General features: G+C 43.6%; 2 protein-coding genes across 2 annotated transcripts in view; one reads left to right on the forward strand and one right to left on the reverse strand.

Moving 5' to 3' along the window:
• The window catches only part of LOC138964344 (formylglycine-generating enzyme-like), a 28383-nt gene extending 8468 nt beyond the window's left edge, over positions 1 to 19915 (forward strand). Inside the window, exons 5-8 of the mRNA XM_070336269.1 lie at positions 375 to 489; positions 14640 to 14756; positions 15237 to 15296; positions 15811 to 19915. Coding sequence (XP_070192370.1) covers positions 375 to 489; positions 14640 to 14756; positions 15237 to 15296; positions 15811 to 15945 — 427 coding nt within the window. The 3' untranslated portion in view covers positions 15946 to 19915. The remainder of the gene's footprint in view (positions 1 to 374; positions 490 to 14639; positions 14757 to 15236; positions 15297 to 15810) is intronic.
• A 682-nt stretch (positions 19916 to 20597) lies between these two features.
• Positions 20598 to 22914, reverse strand: LOC138964343 (histone-lysine N-methyltransferase SETMAR-like). The gene is made up of 3 exons (XM_070336268.1): positions 22813 to 22914; positions 22156 to 22252; positions 20598 to 21800 (listed from the first exon to the last, which is right to left on the reverse strand). Exons 1-3 carry the CDS (start codon positions 22902 to 22904, stop codon positions 20631 to 20633), a joined length of 1359 nt encoding a protein of 452 aa, XP_070192369.1. The 5' UTR covers positions 22905 to 22914; the 3' UTR covers positions 20598 to 20630.
• Between the last annotated feature and the right edge of the window lie 501 nt (positions 22915 to 23415).

Raw genomic sequence — 23415 nt, forward strand, 5'->3', positions numbered from 1 at the left:
TGTGAAAATTAGCTTGAAGCATAATTATATCCCAGTTTTAAGTTGAATCAAACTATGCAGTATATACTTTTTAAGGCTGAATGGAGATATATAAGGCGCCTCTCAATCATGTGCTTCCACCGCAGCAGTTGTCAAAATTCTCTGGCAATGGTTATACATGGCTTGACCTTTCTCAAATATTTTTTGACAGCATGCAGGCCCAATTGTGAAAAATATCAGGCAGGCAGATCATCTCACAGTTTTGTACACAACTAAAGTGCTTTTTTAGCATCCCAATAGAGAAAAGACAGCCCCAAAAGTTTAGAATTGGAAAACAAAAATCTGTGCGATTCACCTATGGTTTATATGGCTTGAAAGCATCATTATTGTTTCAGATTATTTCCCTGGGGAAATAACCTAAACCCAAAGGGACAGCACTGGATGAACATTTGGCAGGGCAAGTTCCCAGAGGAGAACACGGCAGAAGATGGATATGACTATACTGCCCCAGTGAGTCTAGCTCTTTGGTTTAACCAGAAACACTTTTTATATTTAGTCAAGTTTTGACTAAATATTTTAACATCGAGGGGGAATCGAAACGAGGGTCGTGGTGTATGTGCGTGTGTCTGTGTGTGTGTCTGTGTGTGTGTCTGTGTGTGTGTGTAGAGCGATTCAGACTAAACTACTGGACCGATCTTTATGAAATTTGACATGAGAGTTCCTGGGTATGAAATCCCCGAACGTTTTTTTCATTTTTTTGATAAATGTCTTTGATGACGTCATATCCGGCTTTTCGTGAAAGTTGAGGCGGCACTGTCACGCCCTCATTTTTCAACCAAATTGGTTGCAATTTTGGTCAAGTAATCTTCGACGAAGCCCGGGGTTCGGTATTGCATTTCAGCTTGGTGGCTTAAAAATTAATTAATGACTTTGGTCATTAAAAATCTGAAAATTGTAAAAAAAAATAAAAATTTATAAAACGATCCGAATTTACGTTTATCTTATTCTCCATCATTTGCTGATTCCAAAAACATATAAATATGTTATATTCGGATTAAAAACAAGCTCTGAAAATTAAATATATAAAAATTATTATCAAAATTAAATTGTCCAAATCAATTTAAAAACACTTTCATCTTATTCCTTGTCGGTTCCTGATTCCAAAAACATATAGATATGATATGTTTGGATTAAAAACACGCTCAGAAAGTTAAAACAAAGAGAGGTACAGAAAAGCGTGCTATCCTTCTTAGCGCAACTACTACCCCGCTCTTCTTGTCAATTTCACTGCCTTTGCCATGAGCGGTGGCCTGACGATGCTACGAGTAAAATGGCATTGCGTTTCATTCTGTGAGTTCGACAGCTACTTGACTAAATATTGTATTTTCGCCTTACGCGACTTGTTTATTCTTTAAAAAAAATCAACAAAATCTTGTTTTGTTTTTAATCATTGTGATACAATTCAATTGCTTTAAGTTTGCTCACTGTAGTGTTGATAATATAAGATGTTTGGTGGCTTGTTGACAGACCAGCTTTTTTGTTGGTCCAAGGGGACCATATCGTCTTTTGTTTCATCTTTATCGATCAAGGCCGAAGGCCGCGGTTGATAAATATGAGACAAAAGGCGATATGCTCCCCGAGGACCAACAACAAAGTGCTGGTCTGACAACAAGCTACCAAACATCGTTTTTGTCATCATTTTGGTTGTGCAACAAAATGCACAATAACCCCCAGGGAGACGAATTTTTAGAATCCAACTCCGGGCCACAAAGCATCGTCACAGTAGCACGAGATAACACGTCAAACTTGTATGTGACGTCAAACGTAGCTTGTTGACGCTTTTCTTCCAGTCTGAAAATGTACAGAGCTGCGATCATACCTGTGAATTCAGTAAGTGTTGAGCATATTTCTTTTCTTTTAAGTGTTTATGACTTTTCGTTGTGGATTTTGCGATTACAGAGATAAGTTGCAAATTGACCATGAGTTGCCGCGGTAATTATCAACATTGATTGGGTCTTTGAGAGTGAATGCTTACAATCGTTGTCCTCGGAAACACAAATCCAAAGCCACGATGGTTCCACACATCAAACAATCAGCCTGATTGGCTTTTACTTTGACAATCCACGTTTCACCTGAAAGCTCAAACCCATTCACCACCTCGAGTTATTGCATGGGGAACATGAGATTTATTTACCAGGTGTTTGTGAATGAAAACTCGTGAAAATGATGACAAGTGCTCATGCTGTAATTGTTACATTTTGTTTGTTTGTCTTATGCCTCAAATTGTAATCTTTTAAGCTACAACTTCGTCAAAGTCTGTCATGGATATAACAAAGTGCCACAAACTTTTTGCTGACTGCATGTACTTGGTGATCTGCTAAACAAAGGGAAGTAAGCGGTCTAAATGCATACGACATGTGCGATAGAGTAAGTGAGAGTTATTCGGAACCTGTTTCCTGGCACCTGAGAGAATAATAATCATTGAAATGAACAAGTCGCTTCCGAATAACTCACTCTATTACACGTCATATGCATTTAAATTGCTTACTTCCCTTTGTTTCTCAGTGTTAGGAAACGCTACCGTTGCTGAGCTTTGGTTCAGTTTTGTGTGTTGCATGTAGTTGACTTATTTGTACTTTGTGGGAAAGTACCGATATTATATTTTGTAAACACAATATTTATGCTTGGACGAGAATGCAGGTGAACTTTCTAGTCCTGTCAAAACAAGTTGTTTACCATGCTGTTTTAGTCGTGAGTTCGTGGCGTTCGTTCGGATTAAGTGTGTCGGCGCTTTTGATGTACGTCATAAGAGAATGTCGCTAGTTTAGTCCATGCACGGCTCGTATAATGTAGTTGTATCGTGTTCGGTCTGGAATATTCTCGAGATTGAGTATTTACTATATATGCCAGCGCGATTTGAATGTTAAAAAAGCTTCTATTTGAGTTCTGCTACGTTGTGCAGTTGTATGTATTGAATGCTGAATAAATCCTCGAACTCAATTTGACGAGGTGTTTTCTGCTGCTGCGAAGACGGGCGACGTAGAATAAAAGAACACAATTAAATTACATATCTTACCCAACTCACATATAGCAATTAACTCTAGTTCAGTGCTGGTAACGCTGTACGCATCCCCTTGGTAACAAGGGAAGCCCCTCTAAAAAAAGAGTGACCAATACCCATAAGGCCATATTAATACATACTTCCGACTTCCGTATGCGCGCGCATACGCCGCCATATGCATCATTCCATACTCAGCGAGCAGTGGGACTGGTCGTGTTTTTGTACGCTCTGGCTGTGTTCAGCCATCTGTCACTTCGTCTACGGACTTGGTCACTTACCTCTTGGTATCTTCTTGCTTGTCTTATCGTCTCTTCATGTTGAGGTGAGATCTTTCTGTTTTTTGCTTGTGTTTGTGGGCGTTTTTGACCTTAAATTGAACTTGTGAAATTTTCTTGTTTACAAAATTTTTCGTGAGTTGTTTTTGGTCATGGCGGTTAGCGCCAAGAAGCGGCAGTTGTCTAAACGAGTAACTGCTGCTTCTCCGCCGACAAAGTAAACACCTGGGAAAGCAAAGGCTTCCGGACAGGCTTGTGTTTCGGTTCATGTACTGTCTTTGCAAAAATATCGATGTTTTGGTCGTCATGCCTCCTACTCCGTTTTTGACGGCTAAACCTTTAGACAAGGTTTCTCCTGTGGATAAGCCCGCTTAGGCTTCCTTAGTTTATGTGTTTCCCGGTCGTGCGTCTGCGGACGTGGCGACATTGTTGCTCTCTTTAAGTTCACAGGTTTCTTCCTTGGCGGGGGAGATCGCTTCCACGCGGGCGGAGATGCGTTCGCTTCCGGTGTGACGGGGGTTTCGTCTCTTGCCAACGTTCGCCTGCGCCGTCTGCTACTGTGTCTCAGGCTGATGTTCATGCGGAATGGGATGATGGGACCACGCCTTCGCTTGTGGCCTGTGTTCCGGTTCCCGGTGGTTCTCACCAGTTTAAAGGTATGTTTTCTACCCAAGTACCCGGGTTCTCCGGGGAAAGGGTAGAGCGTCTCCAAGAGAAAGTAACTCCGGGCTCTGGCTTTGTGGGTGAAAGTTCCGAAGCTGAGGCTGGCTCTGACTGCATTGGCAGCAGGTCGGTGGCGGTTAGGAACCTTGGAGAGCGAACGGAAGATTTGCGCAACCACCCGCTTCTTTAGAATGTGGTAAGGGTGTGCGTCTTCCGCTTCCGCCCGGGGGGCAGGAAGAGAACAGTATAGCTGGCTCTTTGTTTGACTATGGGAGTCAAGCAGGGGGTCAGCTTCCCGAGGGCACGGGAGTGCCAGTCGGCTGTTCAGAAGACGGTGCTTCCGCAGAGGTGGTTGCACTGAATTCAAATTGCCGTTTAGGCTGTCAAGTGCAGTGGCACTGGGGGCTTAAGCGGCTTCAAGGTACAATAGGATCTTCTGGTGCATGTTTAGGCATCCGGTTGGTTCTGATTTTTGCCAATCCATGGCCGATTTTGCTAACGCTTTTGCGGCTGTGGCTTCCGGTTTCAGGATGGTTTAGCCTTCTGCCGTTAACACTGTGGTGTTGGTAGTTGGCGCTCATCAGTCTTCGGCTTTCGGTTCCGTTGTTGCGGTTCCTCTGCTGTTACTCAGGCTAAATCCACTTCCTTTTCCAGGCTTTCAGCTGGTATGAGGCAGGTGGATGGAATATCCTTTCGGAGTTCCGGCTTTTGGGAAATTTGTTCCAAACCTTTCCCTTTTGGCAAGTGTTGCTTTTTCGGGATTGGTTCCGGCTCTCATCCTTTTGTAGATGGTTAGAATACCACTGTCCAGGATGATGAGGATTTGGAAGACTAGCTTCTGGGGCAGATGGAGACGCCTCTTTGTTGACTTTCAGCGAAGCTGCCATCTTTGTTTACATGGATGGCAGAGGTTACTACGCGCTTTTTCCCTGTAGGGTTAGCGGTAGCATTGTCATCTGCCTTTTCTCCTCCATCTTTTTTGGCGTGTCTTGCTCCTTCTTAGGATCAATTTGCGAACTCAATCGATGCTTTTGCCCCATCTCTGCCTTTGTTGGCATCTCAGGGGGAAGCTCATACTTCAGCTTTGCCGCTTTTTGCGCATTTTCAGCTGACCTGAGCCTTTTAAGGGAATCTTAGAACGTTATGTTCTTGGATTCTCTGTTGGGGTCGTTTGGGCTTGTGAAATTTGTTTTTTCACAATTGAGGCTCCTTTGTTACCACTTCCTTTGTGGGCAACGCTCGGCTTAGCTCCTGCGGTGGCGGGGCTTTAGCTTGCGTCATCTGCTCAAGCAGCGCGTCACGCGCTGATCGCTATCCGTAGGCTTCGGTTTACTCCAAGCTTAAGAACGTAGTTTATTCGTTTGCTTTTTCTACGGAACCGCCACCGGGTTCCCCGGAATTGGCGAACATCCGTCTGGATGTTAATAGCAAGGAGTGACTGTCTCTCTGTCAGAACAAGGATCTCCTGGCTATGTTTCATTATGGCCGCACTCCTTTACATTTACCGCTTTTTAACAAATCTTGTTTCTGCGCTCTCTCGTGCGCGGTTACGTCCTATCTGGATATTTTTGTGTTCCGTCAGGACGCGGATACTAAGGATGTAGCTTTGCTTTTAGCCTGGGTGTAGGTCTCTTTCAAAAAGGTTTGTTCTTTTGGCGAGACTTTAATCTCTTCTTTTCTTGAAGGTTCCTCTTTGTGAGTTAGCTTCTATGCACAGGGATTCTTCTCTATCTTAAAAGCTCACTGCAGAAGGAAAGCGCACGGCAGGCCTTGGCTTTTTATTGTTTTCAAATAAAGGCTTCAGGCTCGCCGTTCTCGACTTTATCTTTTGTCTCCTTACCCTCGCGTTCGTGGCAGGGTTCTGTGTCTAATATCCACCTTTCTTCCCCCTGAGGCAAGTTAGCGGTGGGTGTTGGTAGGCACACAAAAGCACGCTTTCTTTCACACTTGTGGCAGTTATGTCAACTGGAAGTTAGTTCTCGGCATCACTCTTCTTTCGCCTTTGTGTTTAACACATCGGCTGGGGGGGATTAGGTTTCCCTCTTTGTGGGGGGAGACACGGGTGCCTCCCTTTTGGTTCTCTTTCATGGTTCGTTTGGTATTTCAGAGCTTCAGGGTTCTGATCTTTTTTCTAAGTCATACGTTTGTTGAGCCGTTTTTGGATCTCTTGGAGATTGTGCAAGCGGCCCTTGATAGAAGTCCTTTACTCCAGGTGTAACTGGGAGTGCAGGGCTGGAACACATTAGATGTCTAAGGCTTCTCAGCTTTGATAGGACCCTTTGTGGTCTGTTGGGCGTTAAGCAATAGAACAAAGGGTTGGAACATGTGTTGTTTCAAGCAGACAACTCCACAGGGGGCTTTTCTCATCAAGAAAAGGGGGTCTCTCACTCCCTATCGCTTCCTCACGGAACATGAGAGGTTTTGGTGGTTTTACCATCACGAGATCTTTTTAGCAGCGAAGTACCTTCATGAGAGTCTCTATGACTGGGCGGACTCTCTAAGTCTGTCGGCCAAATGGCCACTTGGAGCAGACTCTCTTTGACCACGTGTTTTTGTTCCTTCGGGGGAATGGGAGAAATTTCTAATAATGAGTTTTTGCCTTTTGGTACTATCGCCTTTTGCTTATCTTCGTCGCCCGACTGCCGGGCATGGAAATTTTTACTCTTGTTTTACTTTGAGCGGCCTGCCGGTCGCACAATTTGGGCCCGTTCTTTTTGGGTTGCCAGACCTCGTTAGGCTGGCAAGAGGGCTCCGGTTTTGCTCACACTCGTTTCTCACGGGTGTCTACTGTAGGATATTTTTGAGTTGCTCGGGCTCTTCTGCCCGTTAACTCTGGACTGGTACTTGTCTTGTTGTCTGGCTTGGAACAGATGGCTTATGTTTTAACGGATAGAACTCCTCTTCTCTCGGTACAATGAAGGTGGCGAGCCACCTATTTTGGCTTTCCGTTCTTTTTCTCCCACGTCTTTGTTTAAGACATTATGTGATATCAGTTTTACTGAGACAGCTCGGTGCTAATTTTTCTCTTGGTGGCTTTATAACCAGCAAGTTTAAGAGGGCCTACTTTAGGCTTGCTGAAAGCTGATCTTCAGTCCTTTCTTGGACTTTGCTCCTAGTTTTAGGGTTTTTGTGATTGGATTCTTTGACTCTTTTACTTAACTAGCCTTGCTGATCAACACGGAAATCGGGCATGCTTACTCGGGTAGCTTCTGTGAGAAGTGGGAGTAAGTGTTTTTTCTGCTAATTTTGCTATAGACAGATTTTCGGAGAAAGACTGATCTATGGCACTTAGGTTTCTTTTGGGTTTTCTGGCATATTAGCGGAATCTGGAGTTACCAACTTTGATTCACCGTTCAAATCTTAATCACTATTTTGGCTCCCCTAGAGCCATATTTAGCCTTTTGGTCTGTTCGAGTTTTGAAGATTTTTTCTGGCTTGCACGGATTGCTTGAGATCATTAAATCTAAGGGCTCTTGTTCTTATCTTTCTGCTTCGTCGCCCTTTAACCTTGAACGGTTATATACGACGTTAAACACTGATTAATTTATATAAAGGAAGAAAGAATGTCTTTCAACTTTGGTAGGGGTAATGACTTGTTGAGGTCAACCTTGCCTATATGGACTGCCACAGTGTTCAGGTATGCCTTCAAGTGGTGGCAGTAGACAGGGGGGGGGGGGGGGGGGGCAGTCAGTCAGTCCTCCCCCTTCGAACAGCACGGACTCTATATTCCTTTCTTGAGCATTTTTATGGCTCTTGGAGATTCTGATGTACATTTTTGTACGGTTATAGCCCTCCACAGTTTTCCGTTAAGGACTCTGCACACTAGATCGGAATCTCAGGAACTTCTTTTTATCTCACTCGTTTTGGTGCGCTTTAAAGACATCTCGAGAGTAGTGTTAGCCAATTGGGTCTCCACCATAGTTAGACAAGTTTATGTATGGTGGCAGAGTCAGGCAGGGGATGTCAGGGCAGTTTTGCCCTTTACTACAGCTAGGCCTCACGGGGCAAGAGATTGGGCTTCCACTCTAGCTGTTCTTCGATTTGGTCTCCTGGCAGAACTGTGTTCTTGAGTCGGCTTGCTGGCTTTATTGAAAGGTTTTTCATTGGTGTTTATCTCAGAGATGCCTATGCATTGAGATAGGATGTGTTTCTGGGTTACCTGCTCTGTTAGCGGCAGGACAGATTCTCAATTCCTGATTGGGTTAAGTGCCCTCCACCTATAGTAGCAATCTGCTATATGTGAGTTGGGTAAGATATGTAATTTAATTAAAAATTTTAGTAATAAATTTTCATTTGATTAATATACTTACCCAACTCACATCGTTTATTCCCTCCCGCCTCCCCGCTGTGGGGGGTGGATTTCTAAAAAAGGGGAGTGAGTTGGGCTTCGTTTGGAATGATGCATATGGCGGCGTATGCGCGCGCATACGGAAGTCGGAAGTATGTATTAATATGGCCTTATGGGTATTGGTCACTCTTTTTTTAGAGGGGCTTCCCTTGTTACCAAGGGGATGCGTACAGCGTTACCAGCACTGAACTAGAGTTAATTGCTATATGTGAGTTGGGTAAGTATATTAATCAAATGAAAATTTATTACTAAAATTTTTAATTATACGACGTTTGAGAACTTGTGGCAATCTCAAGTGTCGTGTAACAATTGGGGGCCAAGCCAAGGATCTACGTTTAACGCCAAGGGTTTTCCAGCAACAAGGACTAGTGTCAAGACAGTCACAGGAGGTAGCCATCAATCGGGTGTATCCTGAGGGATCAGTATTGAGACTACGGAACCGTGGATTCGGTGTGACTGTGGGAAGAGTTTGGTAATCGCCGCAGCTCGGTACGGTGAGCGACGCCGGAGTGTATCGGGATTACAGAGGTTAGCTGCCGTTTGGACGAGACGGACTTCGTCGCGGAGCTAGTGCATTAATACTACGAAATACGACTGGGGTACGTCGTGTACGTATCGTGAGCAGAGTGCGCCGTCACGTTAGACGAGGAGGGTGGCAGCCTGCGTCTACGAAGGTGACCAGCGACGAGAGAAGCATCGGAGGTGCAGTAGAGACTGTGTTCTTTTAGAAGACTACATTCGTCTACGTTCGGGGCTGTGAAAGAATACAGACGAACGCACCGGAAAAGACCAGAATGGCTGAGTTCTGGGGAAAAGGAATTGAACTGGGACTAAAAGGCAAGCAGTTGACGGAGTTCGTCGAGTCCCAGACACGACTGCTGGCGCAGCGTGAAGAAAGACAAGCGCAGCGTGAGCGAGAAGAAAAAGAAAGACAAGCGCAGCGTGAGCGTGAAGAAAGACAAGCGCAGCGTGAAGATAAAGAAAGACAAGCGCAGCGTGAGCGTGAAGAAAGAGAAGCACAGCGTGAAGAAAGACAAGCGCAGCGTGAAGAAAAGCAAATGGAGCTGAAACGCTTAGAGCTCCAGATAGAAATGGAGACGAAACGCTTAGAGCTTCAGACAGAAATGGTGCGTGTTCAAAGTGAACACGAGGCACCGCGCCAAAGAGATAACCAGCAGCAAATGCTACACAGGGCACCGAAACTTCCAGCATTCGCTGACGGGAAGGACCAGATCGACTGCTACCTTGCAAGATTTGAGAGGTTCGCCGAGAGTGCTAGATGGCAGCGCGACGACTGGGCGATTCAACTCAGCGCACATTTGACTGGGGCAGCACTTGAGGTCTACACTAGACTCTCAAACGATGACGCCAGAGACTATGATGTACTGAAGGAAGCTCTGTTGCGTTGCTACAACTTCACTGAAAGGGGCTACCGTCAACGCTTCCGCGAATGCCAGCCATTGTCTGGAGAGACACCGAGCCAGTTTGTGGAGCGCCTGTCGTCATACCTGCAGAAGTGGGTGGAGTTATCAGGTGAAGAGCAGTCATACGAGAGTCTGCGGGACTTGATCGTGAAGGAGCAGTTCCTTAATGCCTGCCCGAAGGACCTGGCGACCCGCTTGGAAGAGCAAAAACTGCGGGGTTTGAAGGACATTACTGATGCTGCTGAGCGTTATCTCATTGCTCATGGAAGGACCCTGGGGACGTCAAAGTCAACGAAACCTTTCCAGAAGAGCGGAAACCAGGCAAACCAACCTGTCAAGGGACAAACTGAGTCCGCACCATCATCCAATGGAAGGCAGAACATAACGTGTTTCCATTGCAATGCCAAGGGCCACCGAGTCGCCAACTGTCCCCAAAAGAAAAATAACGGACATGACAATGACAAAGTGCAAGAACATCGACGGAGATATTACGACAACAAAAGGCAAACGAGTGGCTCGAACCAACAAGTATGTGCGAGCAGCGTCATACTTCCAAGGGCTGCCGAGCAAGTGGCTACACCATCGGACGTGGAAGAATGTATTTCTGATGGCCAGCTTCTACTCGCCAATGGCAAGTCAATCTCTGTCGTCGCCAGCGCAGCTGTGTCAGTGTCGAACATGCCCGTGTCGAAGGGATTTGTTGAGAAGCAGGAAGTGACTGTTCTCAGAGATTCGGGCTGCAATGGGGTCATCGTCAAAGAGGATCTGGTGCCAACAGAGAAGTTCACTGGTGACTTCAAGTGGACGCTCATGGCTGACAGCAAATGCGTGAAGGCACCAGTGGTAAAAATCCAGATCGATACTCCATACTTCACCGGAGAAGTTGAGGCCGTCTGCCTGAAGAAGCCCTTGTACGATCTACTAATTGGGAACATTGGGGGTGCGAGACGTCCTGATGACCCTGATTTCGAATGGAGAATGGGCTCAGCTCAGCCTGCTGCTGAGGAGGAAGACCCACTGCCATTCGCGAATGAAGATATCAGCGAACTGTTACGAGATGACAGAGCAACTGTGCATCGCCGCGACCAGCCGCAGGTTGTAAGCGCTGTGACGACCAGAGCCCAGGCGAAGAAGGACAAAACAACTACGCCACTCAGGGTCACCAACAGTTCTGCAACTGCTGTCGTGGACAGGGATCGGCTGATTCAGCTACAGGAAGCTGATTTGACCTTGACAAAGTACAGGAGTCGTCCTGTCAAGGAGATGACTAAGGGCGAAGGCACTGTGCACTTTGAAGTAAAGGCCAAGATCTTGTACAGAGTGTTCCAGCACCCGAGAGTCAACGGTGGGAAGCCATTACGTCAAGTTCTGGTGCCTCAACCACTTAGGCGCCAGGTGATGGAGGTGGCCCACGACTCTATTATGGGAGGTCACCTGGGTGTCAAGAAAACATCGGACAGAATCCAGGCTGCGTTTTACTGGCCAGGACTGCATGCAGATGTGACTCGATTCTGCCGATCGTGCGATATTTGCCAGAAAACCATACCTCGAGGAAGGGTCCCGAAAGTGCCGTTGCAGAAGATGCCTTTGATCGACCGACCTTTCAAGAGGGTGGCCATTGACCTCATCGGCGAGATAAAACCGCCAAGTGAAGCGGGTCATCGTTGGGTACTGACCCTGGTAGACTATGCAACCAGGTACCCAGAAGCCGTGCCTCTGAAGAAAATTGACACCGAGACTGTTGCCGAGGCACTTGTGGACATTTTCAGCAGAATTGGGGTTCCTGAAGAGATCCTCACAGACCTGGGGACACAGTTTGTCTCTGAATGCATGGAAGAGGTCAACAGGCTGCTGAGCATTCGTCACTTGACTACGACACCATATCACCCGATGTGCAATGGGCTGGTCGAAAAATTCAATGCGACGCTGAAGTCCATGCTGAAGAAACTATGCAGTGAGCAGCCAAAGCAGTGGCATCGCTACATCAATGCCTTGCTGTTTGCATACAGGGAGGTGCCACAAGAGTCCACTGGATTCTCCCCGTTCGAGCTGATGTACGGGCGGACCGTGAGAGGCCCGATGCAAATACTAAAGGAATTGTGGACGAAAGATGTGGACACACCTGAAGTGAAGAACAGTTACCAGTACGTGTTTGAGTTGCGAGAGAAACTGGAGGAGACTCTCGAGATTGCTAGAGAAAACTTGAGAAAGTCTCAGGATAGTGGAAAGCACTACTACGACCGCAAAGCCGTAAACAGGAAGTTTACACCAGGTAACAAAGTGCTGATACTGCTTCCCACTGATCACAACAAACTACTGATGCAGTGGAAAGGCCCATACGAGGTTGAGGCCGTGGTAGGGGTCAACGACTACAAGGTGAATGTCGGCAAGAAGTCCAAGATCTACCACGCTAACCTCCTGAAACTGTATGTGGAGAGACCTCCGGAAGCAGTACAGGTCGCAGCAGGTGCGGAAGAACCAGCCGAACTAGACGAGTTCGACGGTGAGGAACTACTGGAGTTGGGAGACCTCCACAAGAAAGAGGGATTGGATGACGTCAAGCTAGGACCTGACCTGACAGAAGATCAGCAGAAGGAGCTGCATGATTTTATGGGCGACTTCACCCATAGGTTCTGTGATGTTCCAGGCTCTACGTCCTTGGTCGAACATGAAGTCCACCTCACATCTGACGTTCCTGTTCGGTCAAAACCATACCCTATCCCGTTTCAGGCTCGGGAATCCTTGAAGAAGGACATCGACAACATGTTGAAGATGGGGGTCATCCGTGAATCATCATCCCCTTACTCATCTCCCGTTGTTGTTGTCAAGAAGAAAGACGGCACAAACAGGGTATGCATTGACTTTAGGAAAGTCAATAAGATCACCGTGTTTGACCCTGAACCAATGCCGACGGCAACTGATCTATTCCGACAGTTAACCGGCAGTAAGATCTTCTCAAAGATCGATCTCAGCAAGGGATATTGGCAGATTCCTGTGCGCGAAGAGGACATACCAAAGACCGCCTTTGCAACTCCAGACGGAACGTATGAGTGCCTGCGGATGCCTTTTGGCATGGTGAACAGTGGTGCTACCCTGAAGAGGGGAATGCGAAAAATGCTCAAAGGAATGAAGAATGTTGTGTACTACTGGGATGATCTGCTAGTCCACACGGAGACCTTTGCGGAGCATCTGGAGACTTTGAGGGAACTGTTTTCCCGTCTGACAAAAGCTAATCTGACCGTGAGACCCAGCAAGTGCATTTTGGGGACCGACAACGTTGACTTCATAAGTCATTCACTGAAGGAAGGTCAAAAGGGGCTTTTGTTGGAAAACGTCACCAAGATCCTCAATGCGCCACGTCCTGAAACCAAGAAGCAGAAGCGATCCTTCCTTGGATTGGCTGGGTATTACAGAGAGTTCATTCCAAACTTCGCCGCCATAACGGCGCCTTTGTCGGACATGACCCGAAAAGGATGCCCCAACCGAATACTCTGGGGATCAGCTCAGGAGAAGGCATACCAGACCGTACGCGACCTGATGTCACGAGACCCAGTGCTACGCCTTCCTGATACTGCCAAAGAGTTCATCTTGCGTACAGACGCATCGGACGAAGGGATCGGCGCCATGCTGATGCAAGAACATGGAGGTAAACCGTTTCCGGTCAGCTATGCCAGCAAGAAGCTGTCAGGAGCCGAGAAGAACTACTCGACCATGGAGAAAGAGTGTTTAGCCATCGTGTGGGGAATCAAGAAATTTGAACTCTACCTCCAAGGGGTGAAATTCGTGCTTCAGACTGATCACAAACCCCTCACCTACCTGAACTCTGCGAAGTTTGTGAATAATCGTATCATGAGGTGGGTGATGTACTTGCAGAACTTTGATATGCGAGTGGAATCGATCAAAGGTTCAGACAATGTTGGAGCAGATTTTCTCAGCCGAGTATGTGAGTGAAACTGTGTTCATTCTCCAACAGACTAATGTACATACCTGGATTTCAATCTGTTATGTATACATAATATGCGTACAGGTAGTGTTTCAATGATTGAAAGAAATTAGGTAAATTTCTTCTGGTGTTGGGGGTAATGTTAGGAAACGCTACCGTTGCTGAGCTTTGGTTCAGTTTTGTGTGTTGCATGTAGTTGACTTATTTGTACTTTGTGGGAAAGTACCGATATTATATTTTGTAAACACAATATTTATGCTTGGACGAGAATGCAGGTGAACTTTCTAGTCCTGTCAAAACAAGTTGTTTACCATGCTGTTTTAGTCGTGAGTTCGTGGCGTTCGTTCGGATTAAGTGTGTCGGCGCTTTTGATGTACGTCATAAGAGAATGTCGCTAGTTTAGTCCATGCACGGCTCGTATAATGTAGTTGTATCGTGTTCGGTCTGGAATATTCTCGAGATTGAGTATTTACTATATATGCCAGCGCGATTTGAATGTTAAAAAAGCTTCTATTTGAGTTCTGCTACGTTGTGCAGTTGTATGTATTGAATGCTGAATAAATCCTCGAACTCAATTTGACGAGTTGTTTTCTGCTGCTGCGAAGACGGGCGACGTAGAATTAAAGAACACAATTATACGACGTTTGAGAACTTGTGGCAATCTAAAGTGTCGTGTAACACTCAGATGTCTAAACGGCGCTCTGGCTCATTTGTTTAAGATTCTTGCATTTACTTGGATTAGAAAATAATCCATTTTTGAAATGATGCTAACAGATCCTGTATCATTATCTCCTCCATTTGAAAAAAATAGAAAGAAGACAAAACAGAAAATATGTTCTCCACATTTTTTTGACAAAAGTGGTTTAGCACAGTGTTATGCTTTCAAGTAGTGGAGAAACATTAATATTCTGTAAAAAAAAGGTAATTATTTAACTCTATGTCTTAGGTCACAGCCTTCCCGGAGCAAAACAAGTATGGTTTGAAGAATATCATTGGAAATGTGTGGGAATGGACACAGGATTGGTGGACCACTGAGCATACAAAGGACTTCAAAGATAATCCTGTGAGTTGGCATTGCCTGTGGCGAAATAATCATATGCATCACCAACACATGCACAACCTGGTTTTATAACATAATTTTATAATTACTTGTTATATGTTCCTGCTACTGATACATGTATGACAAAGTGATAGAGACAATTTTAACTTCATTTTGAAAATTCTTGTTCGTTCCCTTGAAAGACAAGACAGTCGATGTAACACAGACGGACAGACAGAACAGAGTTACCTTCCATCCACACAGACAGCTATAGATACAGAAGGACAGCCAGTCATAGGGAAACAGTTAAACATGCAGTGATACAGATTATATTGTGTCACACACTGATGAGTGTACACACAGAGAAAAACGTGACGTGTCATATTGCACAGACAGAAACAGTCCCACATGCAGTGACACGTTCTGTGGCACAAGCTGGGCAGATGCTCCACAAGTATTGTATCTTTTCAATTGTCAATACTTTTATCTTTTGTGTGTGTGCAGAAGGGACCTTTATCAGGAACAGATAAAGTGAAGAAAGGGGGATCTTATCAGTGTACCATGGTAAGTATGACCCAAATCTAGCAAAGGTTTCTTTTCTGTTGTTAGGAATGGTAGTGGGAGCTAGGGTGGGGGTGGTTGATTAACCATGTTGATTTTTCACAGATGGCCTATGAATTTTGGGACTTGGAAAATACACATGTTTTGAATAGAGGAAAGTTATATTCAAGGAAGACCAAGTACTGCATGGTCTTTGGCATGAATATGTTGTAGTGTGTGGGGTTGGGGGGTTAGGGTGTGTGAGTGTGTGGACATGTGTTTTTGTGTTTGCATGTATCTGCTCATACAATAGCACCTGTTTGTGTGTGTGTGTGTGTGTTTGTATGTGTGTGTGCTTGCATGTGTGTGTGGGTGAGAGAGTTTTTCATGCATGTCTTCCTATACATTATATGTGCATGTTTGTGTTAGAGTGCTCTTGCTATGCGTTAACAGCTAGTCTACACGCATGATACTGCATTTCCTCACAATTAATGTGAACCTCAGTAGTAAATTAGTTTTCATCATTTGTTTGTTGCAGCAATACTGTTATCGGTACCGCTGTGCAGCTCGCAGTCAGAATACCCCAGACAGTTCTGCAGCCAATCTCGGATTACGCTGCGCTGCCACAAAGCTTCCTAGCTATTTGAAAAAGCCAGCAAAGGATGAATTGTAGAGCTTTGGCGATTTGATTTTGATTTGTTTTTGATTTTTCTTGTTATTGTTTTTTTGTGTGTGAGAGAGAGAATGGGTAGTGGGTAAAGTAGAAGTTAGAAGGGAGTGGTGCCTCAAATCTTGTGTTTGAGTTGATATGTTTGACAGGTATCATGTTTTTGAAAAGTGAAAATGTCACATCTGCATTTTACAGTGCTCCTATATGTATGCAACTTGACATTCCAGACAGAATGTAACTGTAGAGTGAATCTTTTGTAACAGAACAGCCATAAAAGGGTTTTGACAATGTGACTTCAGAGATAATGCTTGACATATATGTCTCTAGTTTTGCTTACTTCTGAGTAAGTCTGACTTTATCAAAAGAAGCGCATATGATCACAAAATATATAAAATCAAAGACAAAAGGTCGAATCAAATGACATTTTAAAAAGAGATAATCATGTGATTTATTTTCTTATTTTTGTTCAAAACAAGCTGTGGAGGAATTTTGACAATGCTTGCAGGGGGGGAAAAAAACCAAAACATGATCACTTTGACCAGCATGTTTAAATTTAATGTGCGCTTGATTTTTAGGTGTTTTAACCGACGCTGGTAAAGCATGGGTAATTAGTAATTATTTTGGGATGAAAAAAGGGATATAGTACAGCAATTTAGAAGATTCTTTACTTAAGATTTGTGTTGATACCATGCAGTGGCTCTAGGTTGATTAATTGATTTCATTGCTAAATAGATAAACCTCATGGAGTTTTAACTGTAAATGGGTTAATATTTTCCAAATTATATTTATTACCTATATATTTATGTTAATATTTTTGATCAGAAACACATCTAAGGTTACACTTTTTCTACAGAAACATACATGTAATGTATTTGTGGATTTAAGAGATGCTTCAGAATGTCATCTTCCTCTTTTATAATTATAGTGTTTGAAGTGTGGGATGTACAGTGCTGTTTTGATTTAAAGTCCCTATAGCTGTTTGTCTTATAATTCTCTGCTGTTGGTACAGGTTTGCAAACTATAGTGTGTAAGATTTTAGGCGATTTAACTTTGAATTAAAACTAATTCCATAAGGGATCGAAAGTTTGAAAAATTACTTTCCAAGTACATGTATTTTCACTGAACTGTGATAGAAACTTACATATTTGGGGGAAATTTTCAAGGTCAGTTTTGTTTTTACATAAGTATTGTTCAAACATGTAGCAATTAAGCATGCTGAACATTTGACTTTATGAATTGTTTGAAAACAGTCTTCCAGTGTACACATATTTGTTTTAAAAATGATTTTTTTCCCCCTGAAAGTCTCTGTTTTTGATCTCAGTACAGTGGTACTTCTGATGAGAGGACACCTCCCATGAAAGGACACCTTCTTTTGTCCCTTTGTCCGTTATCTTTACCAAGGTTCACCTGTCATGACACTGCCACCTGCAAATTTTTGTAGGGACTTTTTTGGTTTGTCCTTATAGGGTGTCCTTTCACCACTGGTACCATTGTAGTTCTTGACTGCAAATCTTTATTTGTTATTCTTTTGTTTGATGACCATTCTTTCCTTTCTTTTTTAATGTATTTCTATCTGTTTCCTCTTGGGTAAGTTATGTATTGTGATTATTTATATTTTTAGGAATTCTTTACACATCTCTGTCATGCATAATTATAATGTATCATAAATTTGTGGGAAATTGTGCCATGTTCGTTTAAAGTGTTCAAGTGAGAGGTGAAATGGTGATTTTTGCTGATTCTAGTGCTAATTAATGTATGTACACCAATCAACATTTTAAGTACCGTTTGGTATATTTCAACTACACAATGATAATGAGGGATATTAAAGGTTACAAATTAAAGTTCATTGCTCAGAACTAGAAGCCTTTCAAAATGTTGTCTCAGCACTATAGAGAGAATTTAGCTTTTCAGCGTTTTTTTTATTAAACCAGAAATGGCCAGAAGGTTGATGATTGATATGGAGATTTAATAAGCCAAGAGTAGACTGAGTGCGTTGTTGGCTATTTTCCAAACTTTTTAACACCATTTACTGGATTAAGCAATCTTTTATGTACTTGTTACTCAACAGATTTATTACATGAAGCAATTATTTAGCAGTTTATACCAATATTCCTGTGCAATAATTACGCCACTTTCACGTGGTCACATACGTTGTATTTGAGAAAGTTTTTTTTTGGAAGTGTTTTTGTTTGCAATTGTTTGGTAATCATTTCTATATGAGAATACATAACTGTCATTCCTATCTGTTTCACCCTTCTCATTTGCTTTACTAGTCATTTCTTTGAATGAATTGCTGTTCTGCAGACTGTCAGTGGGGGATTAATTGTTACTTTCAACCCTCTCCTGCCCCTTGCATGTTTCTTACAGGTTCAGCCAATTTGTAACTAATGTTTATCCTTGCAGGGGAAATATATATAATATAATTTTGTAGCCCTTTTAGACATTCCTTAGGCCTAAAAAAAAAATAGGTGTGGTTACGGTAACCCGACCTACCCTATTTTTAGGGGCCGATCCTATAACTTTTTATTACATTCGTCAAAAAATAAAAAATAAAATAAAAAAAAACGAGTGCAAAAAACGCAATGAAAGCGAAAGCGCCCGTGTCGCACACTTATTTCCCTGTCAAGTAGGTTTAATTTGTACACATTAGAAAAAAAAGTTTAAAAAAAAAAAAGTGATTGCCTACCTACCTACCCTATTTTTTTTGGCTATGTTACCGTAACCACAGCTATATTTTTTTTTGGCCTTATGCTTTGACCTTTGTAAAACTATTTATTCTGTGTAGTGTGGTGTGTGTTCTCTGCCATCTCATTGTTGAAGTCTCGTTAATTCTTGCCTTTTGGTGCATTGCATCTTTATGTGAAATGATTTAGTGTAGACCATGAACTGTCATTTTAGACTTGATTATTAGTTTGGTCAGTTCTTGGGATAGCGGCAGGTTAATGTAATTATCTGTTTGTGGTTGAGGGTTTGTGAATTTCTGTCACATGCTGAGATGATCATTTTCACTCTCACACACATACACAGAACATAAATGTGCACATGGACCTTATTTTGTGCACTGCATACGCACATACTTGCACTCGCACACAGACACAGACTATACTTTGCCATCAATACAGTGCACAACTTCTATACAGCTGACTTACATTTCCTGTTTGTTAATCCAGTGCCTTACAGTTAAATTCACCCTCATTGGGAACTTCGAAGGTTAATATATCCGATGACTGTAGAACTTAATTACAATTACAATGTTATGAGTTGAGAATGATAAGTTTGGGAAGAGTTTGGCATTAGCATCTGCATAGACAAATGTTGGTATAATTAAAACCCCTGCCTGAAAATGTTTGGAAGCAATTAATTAGTGTCAGCGCAAATGTTTAAATTTAAATCAGTATTTAAAATATCTGCTTGAACACTATAGCCTTGTTCCCTGAATTCAGCATTGAAATTTTAAGTTATATAACCAATTCCAGGGTTATTTTGTTCTGCTTGGTACACAGTATGAAATTGGAGCAGAAGATGTGTCTTGACATGACTGATGACAGTATTACCTTCAATGGCATTTTTTGTGTGTGCATGACCAAGTGATTCACGACAGCTACTTTTGAAACTATAATTATCATGTTTTCTTGTGATTTTGAATACTGATGTCATGTACAAATATAAAGGTGCAAAGAAAAAGAAAGCAAGACACTTATACTCTTGCAGTGGGACTGTCATAACAATTGTTTCAAAGCACTCTGATTGAGAGAAAAAACACTATTTTTATGCAATTGTTGATAGGCAAGTAACTGAATTGGTTCAGCTGGGTGAAACCTTTTTTTTTCTTCAAACATGTACAGTGTGTGATCTTGATGGTATTGTTAAAGGTGTAGCATATTTGTACAAATAAAAATCAGAATTAAAACCAGCCGTTGAAACCTTATGAAAGAGGTGCATAATAAAAACAAGTCATGTCGATGAAATCCTTCCACTTAAGTTTTCCTTGTTCAAAGAATATGAGAGAGAGAGTGATATGAATTTGGTTAGTTTACTGGTGTGTGTGCATGTGTTTTTAAGACAGATATGGCGGGGACGTAGCTCAGTCGGTAGCGCGCTGGATTTGTATCCAGTTGGCCGCTGTCAGCGTGAGTTTGTCCCCACGTTCGGCGAGAGATTTATTTCTCAGAGTCAACTTTGTGTTCTGACTCTCCTCGGTGTCCGAACACCCCCGTGTGTACACGCAAGCACAAGACCAAGTGCGCACGAAAAAGATCCTGTAATCCATGTCAGAGTTCGGTGGGTTATAGAAACACGAACATACCCAGCATGCTTCCTCCGAAAGCGGCGTATGGCTGCCTAAATGGCGGGGTAAAAACGGTCATACACGTAAAATTCCACTCGTGCAAAACACGTGTGTACGTGGGAGTTTCAGCCCACGAACGCAGAAGAAGAAGAAGAAAGACAGATATATGTACAGGCAGGTGGACTAACAGATGTGCATACATACAGGCAGGCAGGAACACAACATGCATGTAGACAGGCTGACAAAAAGAAAAACAAATTGACATGTGGACAGAGAGAGAAACAGATCAAGACAGACAGGTAGGCAGACAGCTAGATCTGGACTTACCAGTAACATAAAGAACAAAGAAGACAAAAAGACCCAGTCGTTAACTCTTCTTTTCTTTTTTCGTTTACCATTATCAAGAATCAAAAATGGAATGCTCAAACGGTAGAAAACCCTTGCAGCAAGCACTGCCACAATAACACACTTTCTGATCAGGCAAATATTTTTCTGTATCTAGCAAAGACATTTGCATAGCCTGCGATGCCCCAAGAGGTGTTTTGCTGCCTTCGACGAGATTAAATCTCTCTGCACTTTCAGATCGTTTTCTCTTTTGTCTGTTTGGAGAGCAAACTTTACTGTCTCTCGCACAAGACTCTTTCTCTGCAGCGTTGTCGTTCTCACAAGATTCATCAGTTGCACCCGTTTTAGCCGTTTCATTGTTAACTTCTGGAAGTTCCTCGTCTTTCATGCAGGTTTTTGAAACCTTAGTTTGATCTAAGCTCTTCTGTAAGGCTGTTTCATTCCCTTGTTCTTCTACATGTGAATTCTCCTCCACAGTTTGACCTAAACGTTTCTCACCAGCAGTTTCACTACCTGCTTTTCTCTCACTAGAGTTCCTCACTGACGCACTATTGAACACACTGGCTGAAGCCGAGTCGCTGAGTACAGTCTCACCGCTGTAGTCAAAAGTTAGTTCATCACCAGCAGAGATGTCTCGTCGAGCGAAAAGCGCCAGTCTTGGTACGCTGTTTTCGACCCTCACTGGAACCATCAGAAGGTTTGGGTCACATGAGTGATTAGCAAAACGTCCAACGTTGCCAGTCAATCGCGGATCAACACAGGTAAGAATCATACCTCCAGAGCAATGTTCTCGCAAGACGATCAGGTAATTCATCCCACCTTCCTTTCTGTCTAGTCTTTTACGAGCTTCACCAGCTCCAACAACTTCTCCAGCATACTCACACACAAATGTCAAACGCTCAACATCCTCGCATGCAAACAACCCAAACCCTCTTGCACCTGCGGGTGCTACTTTCAGTCTTGCCCCCGGTCCTTGCTGTACAAGTCTATTGGAACACCTGTTGTTACAAGCGCACTCACTGTTGCATTCTAGAATCGGTTTCTGATGTGATGACTGCACAGCCTCTGGTAGGAGCCGCCCCGTCTTAGGGTGGTAGTTTGGTCCGTAACGCTTCAGGCATGGACAGGTCTGGTCGTCACAATCGTGAATGCAGTCGCAGCCGCACAGCTGGTCTTGAAAGGCTTCCTCATCGCTGCCAGGGCCCGGTATGTTTCTGGTAACATACTGCACACAGAAGGAAATGGTAGCAGCAGATAATAGATAACACTCATTGTTGTGCCATACTTATAGTGTGCGAATCAAGCACAGAAAGACGGACAGACATGCAGGCAGGCTGTCAGACAAGACAGTCAGACACACACACACACACATGTGCACTGATGCACGCGCACATACACACATAAAAAAACCATGCAGCCAGCAATTAAGCTGCACACCAGTGATTAACCTAAAACAGAATTACCTTTCCATTAAATTCAGAAATGAATTTCACCAAATCCTTTCTTTCTGTTCTTATTACTGTACTGGACAACTGCCGACAAGCACACATAATTTGCTATTTAATACAGGTGTTAATTACCCTGAAAGGCCGTGGGAAAATACCCCTTGCAGACTTGTAGTCTGGTTCACACAGGATAGGCATAGGCTCTAATCCACGGCTGATATCTTCCATAGTTCTGTAGAAAAGAAACAAGTATGAATATGACATTTAATGATATTATATGGCATTAATTGAGGTCTTAATTTGATATTCTTTCTTTCTTTCTTTATTTGGTGTTTAATGTCGTTTTCAACCATTCAAGGTTATATCGCGACGGCTTAATTTGATATTCAACACTCATATTTTACTATCTGCACCCCATGCAACCACTCTCGCACTGACTTTTTTTGGAGTTGAGCTGCTCTAAAGCAAACTATCCTAGGCGGGCAAAATCTGAAGTGAAACATGAGATAGGTGCACTTATGAACAAATCCACACTGCAAACACAGTACTGGCAGATGCACACACACTGAGTGACTGACACAGACACTAACACACACAGACACACTCACACACACTGAGGTGAGTGACTGACACACCGAGACACAGACACATGCACACACACACACACACAGTGACACACACTCACACACACACACACATACGCGCACGCGTTTGTGTGTGTGTGTGTGAGTGTGTGTGTGTGTGTGTGTGTGTGTGTGCATGTGTCTGTGTCTCGGTGAGTCAGTCACTCACCTCAGTGTGAGTGAGTGAGTACGCACGTACGTGCACAGACACAAGTTACACATACATACAGTGATACACACCACTTTCCCGACAAACCTCATGCAGAAAGAATCGGAAAGACAACTCTATTTCTCGATCCCTTCGTACAGTCAGCATTACCTCCCTTAAAGGTTTTTGCAGTACCGGTGTCACACCCTGTTTTGATTCCCACCTGGAAGGGGTCCACAAAGACCACTTTGGTAACCCAAACTGGCCCCCGGGGGGCACTTTAGTATCATAAACATGCCGCCGGGGGACATCATAGGACACCAAAGTGGCCCCCACGGGGGCCACCTAGGATGGGAACGTCCCACTAGTCCCGAGCATCTACCCTATGAATTTCAACTTATATTATTTTGTATTTTTATAGAAGGAAGTGCGGTTGGCCTAGTGGTAAGGCGTCCGCCCCGTGATCGGGAGGTCGTGGGTTCGAACCCCGGCCGGGTCACACCTAAGACTTTAAAATTGGCAATCTAGTGGCTGCTCCGCCTGGCGTCTGATGATAATTAGTTTTAACGTCCTCTTAGAACCATTTGGCCTATCTTGGGACAGGACCGTAGAGTTAATAATGCT

The sequence above is a fragment of the Littorina saxatilis genome, linkage group LG4 (genome assembly GCF_037325665.1).
Source record: "Littorina saxatilis isolate snail1 linkage group LG4, US_GU_Lsax_2.0, whole genome shotgun sequence".
Taxonomy (NCBI): domain Eukaryota; kingdom Metazoa; phylum Mollusca; class Gastropoda; order Littorinimorpha; family Littorinidae; genus Littorina; species Littorina saxatilis.

Excerpts from the sequence above, each read along its gene's own strand:
- LOC138964343 (XM_070336268.1), bottom strand. The coding sequence starts at position 22,904 with ATGAGGTTTGTCGGGAAAGTGGTGTGTATCACTGTATGTATGTGTAAC. Across the intron at positions 22,253-22,812 it reads ACTCACTCACTCACACTGAG|AACTATGGAAGATATCAGCC; the intron begins GTGAGTGACTGA and ends TCTTTTCTACAG. Across the intron at positions 21,801-22,155 it reads TTTTCCCACGGCCTTTCAGG|TATGTTACCAGAAACATACC; the intron begins GTAATTAACACC and ends TTCTGTGTGCAG.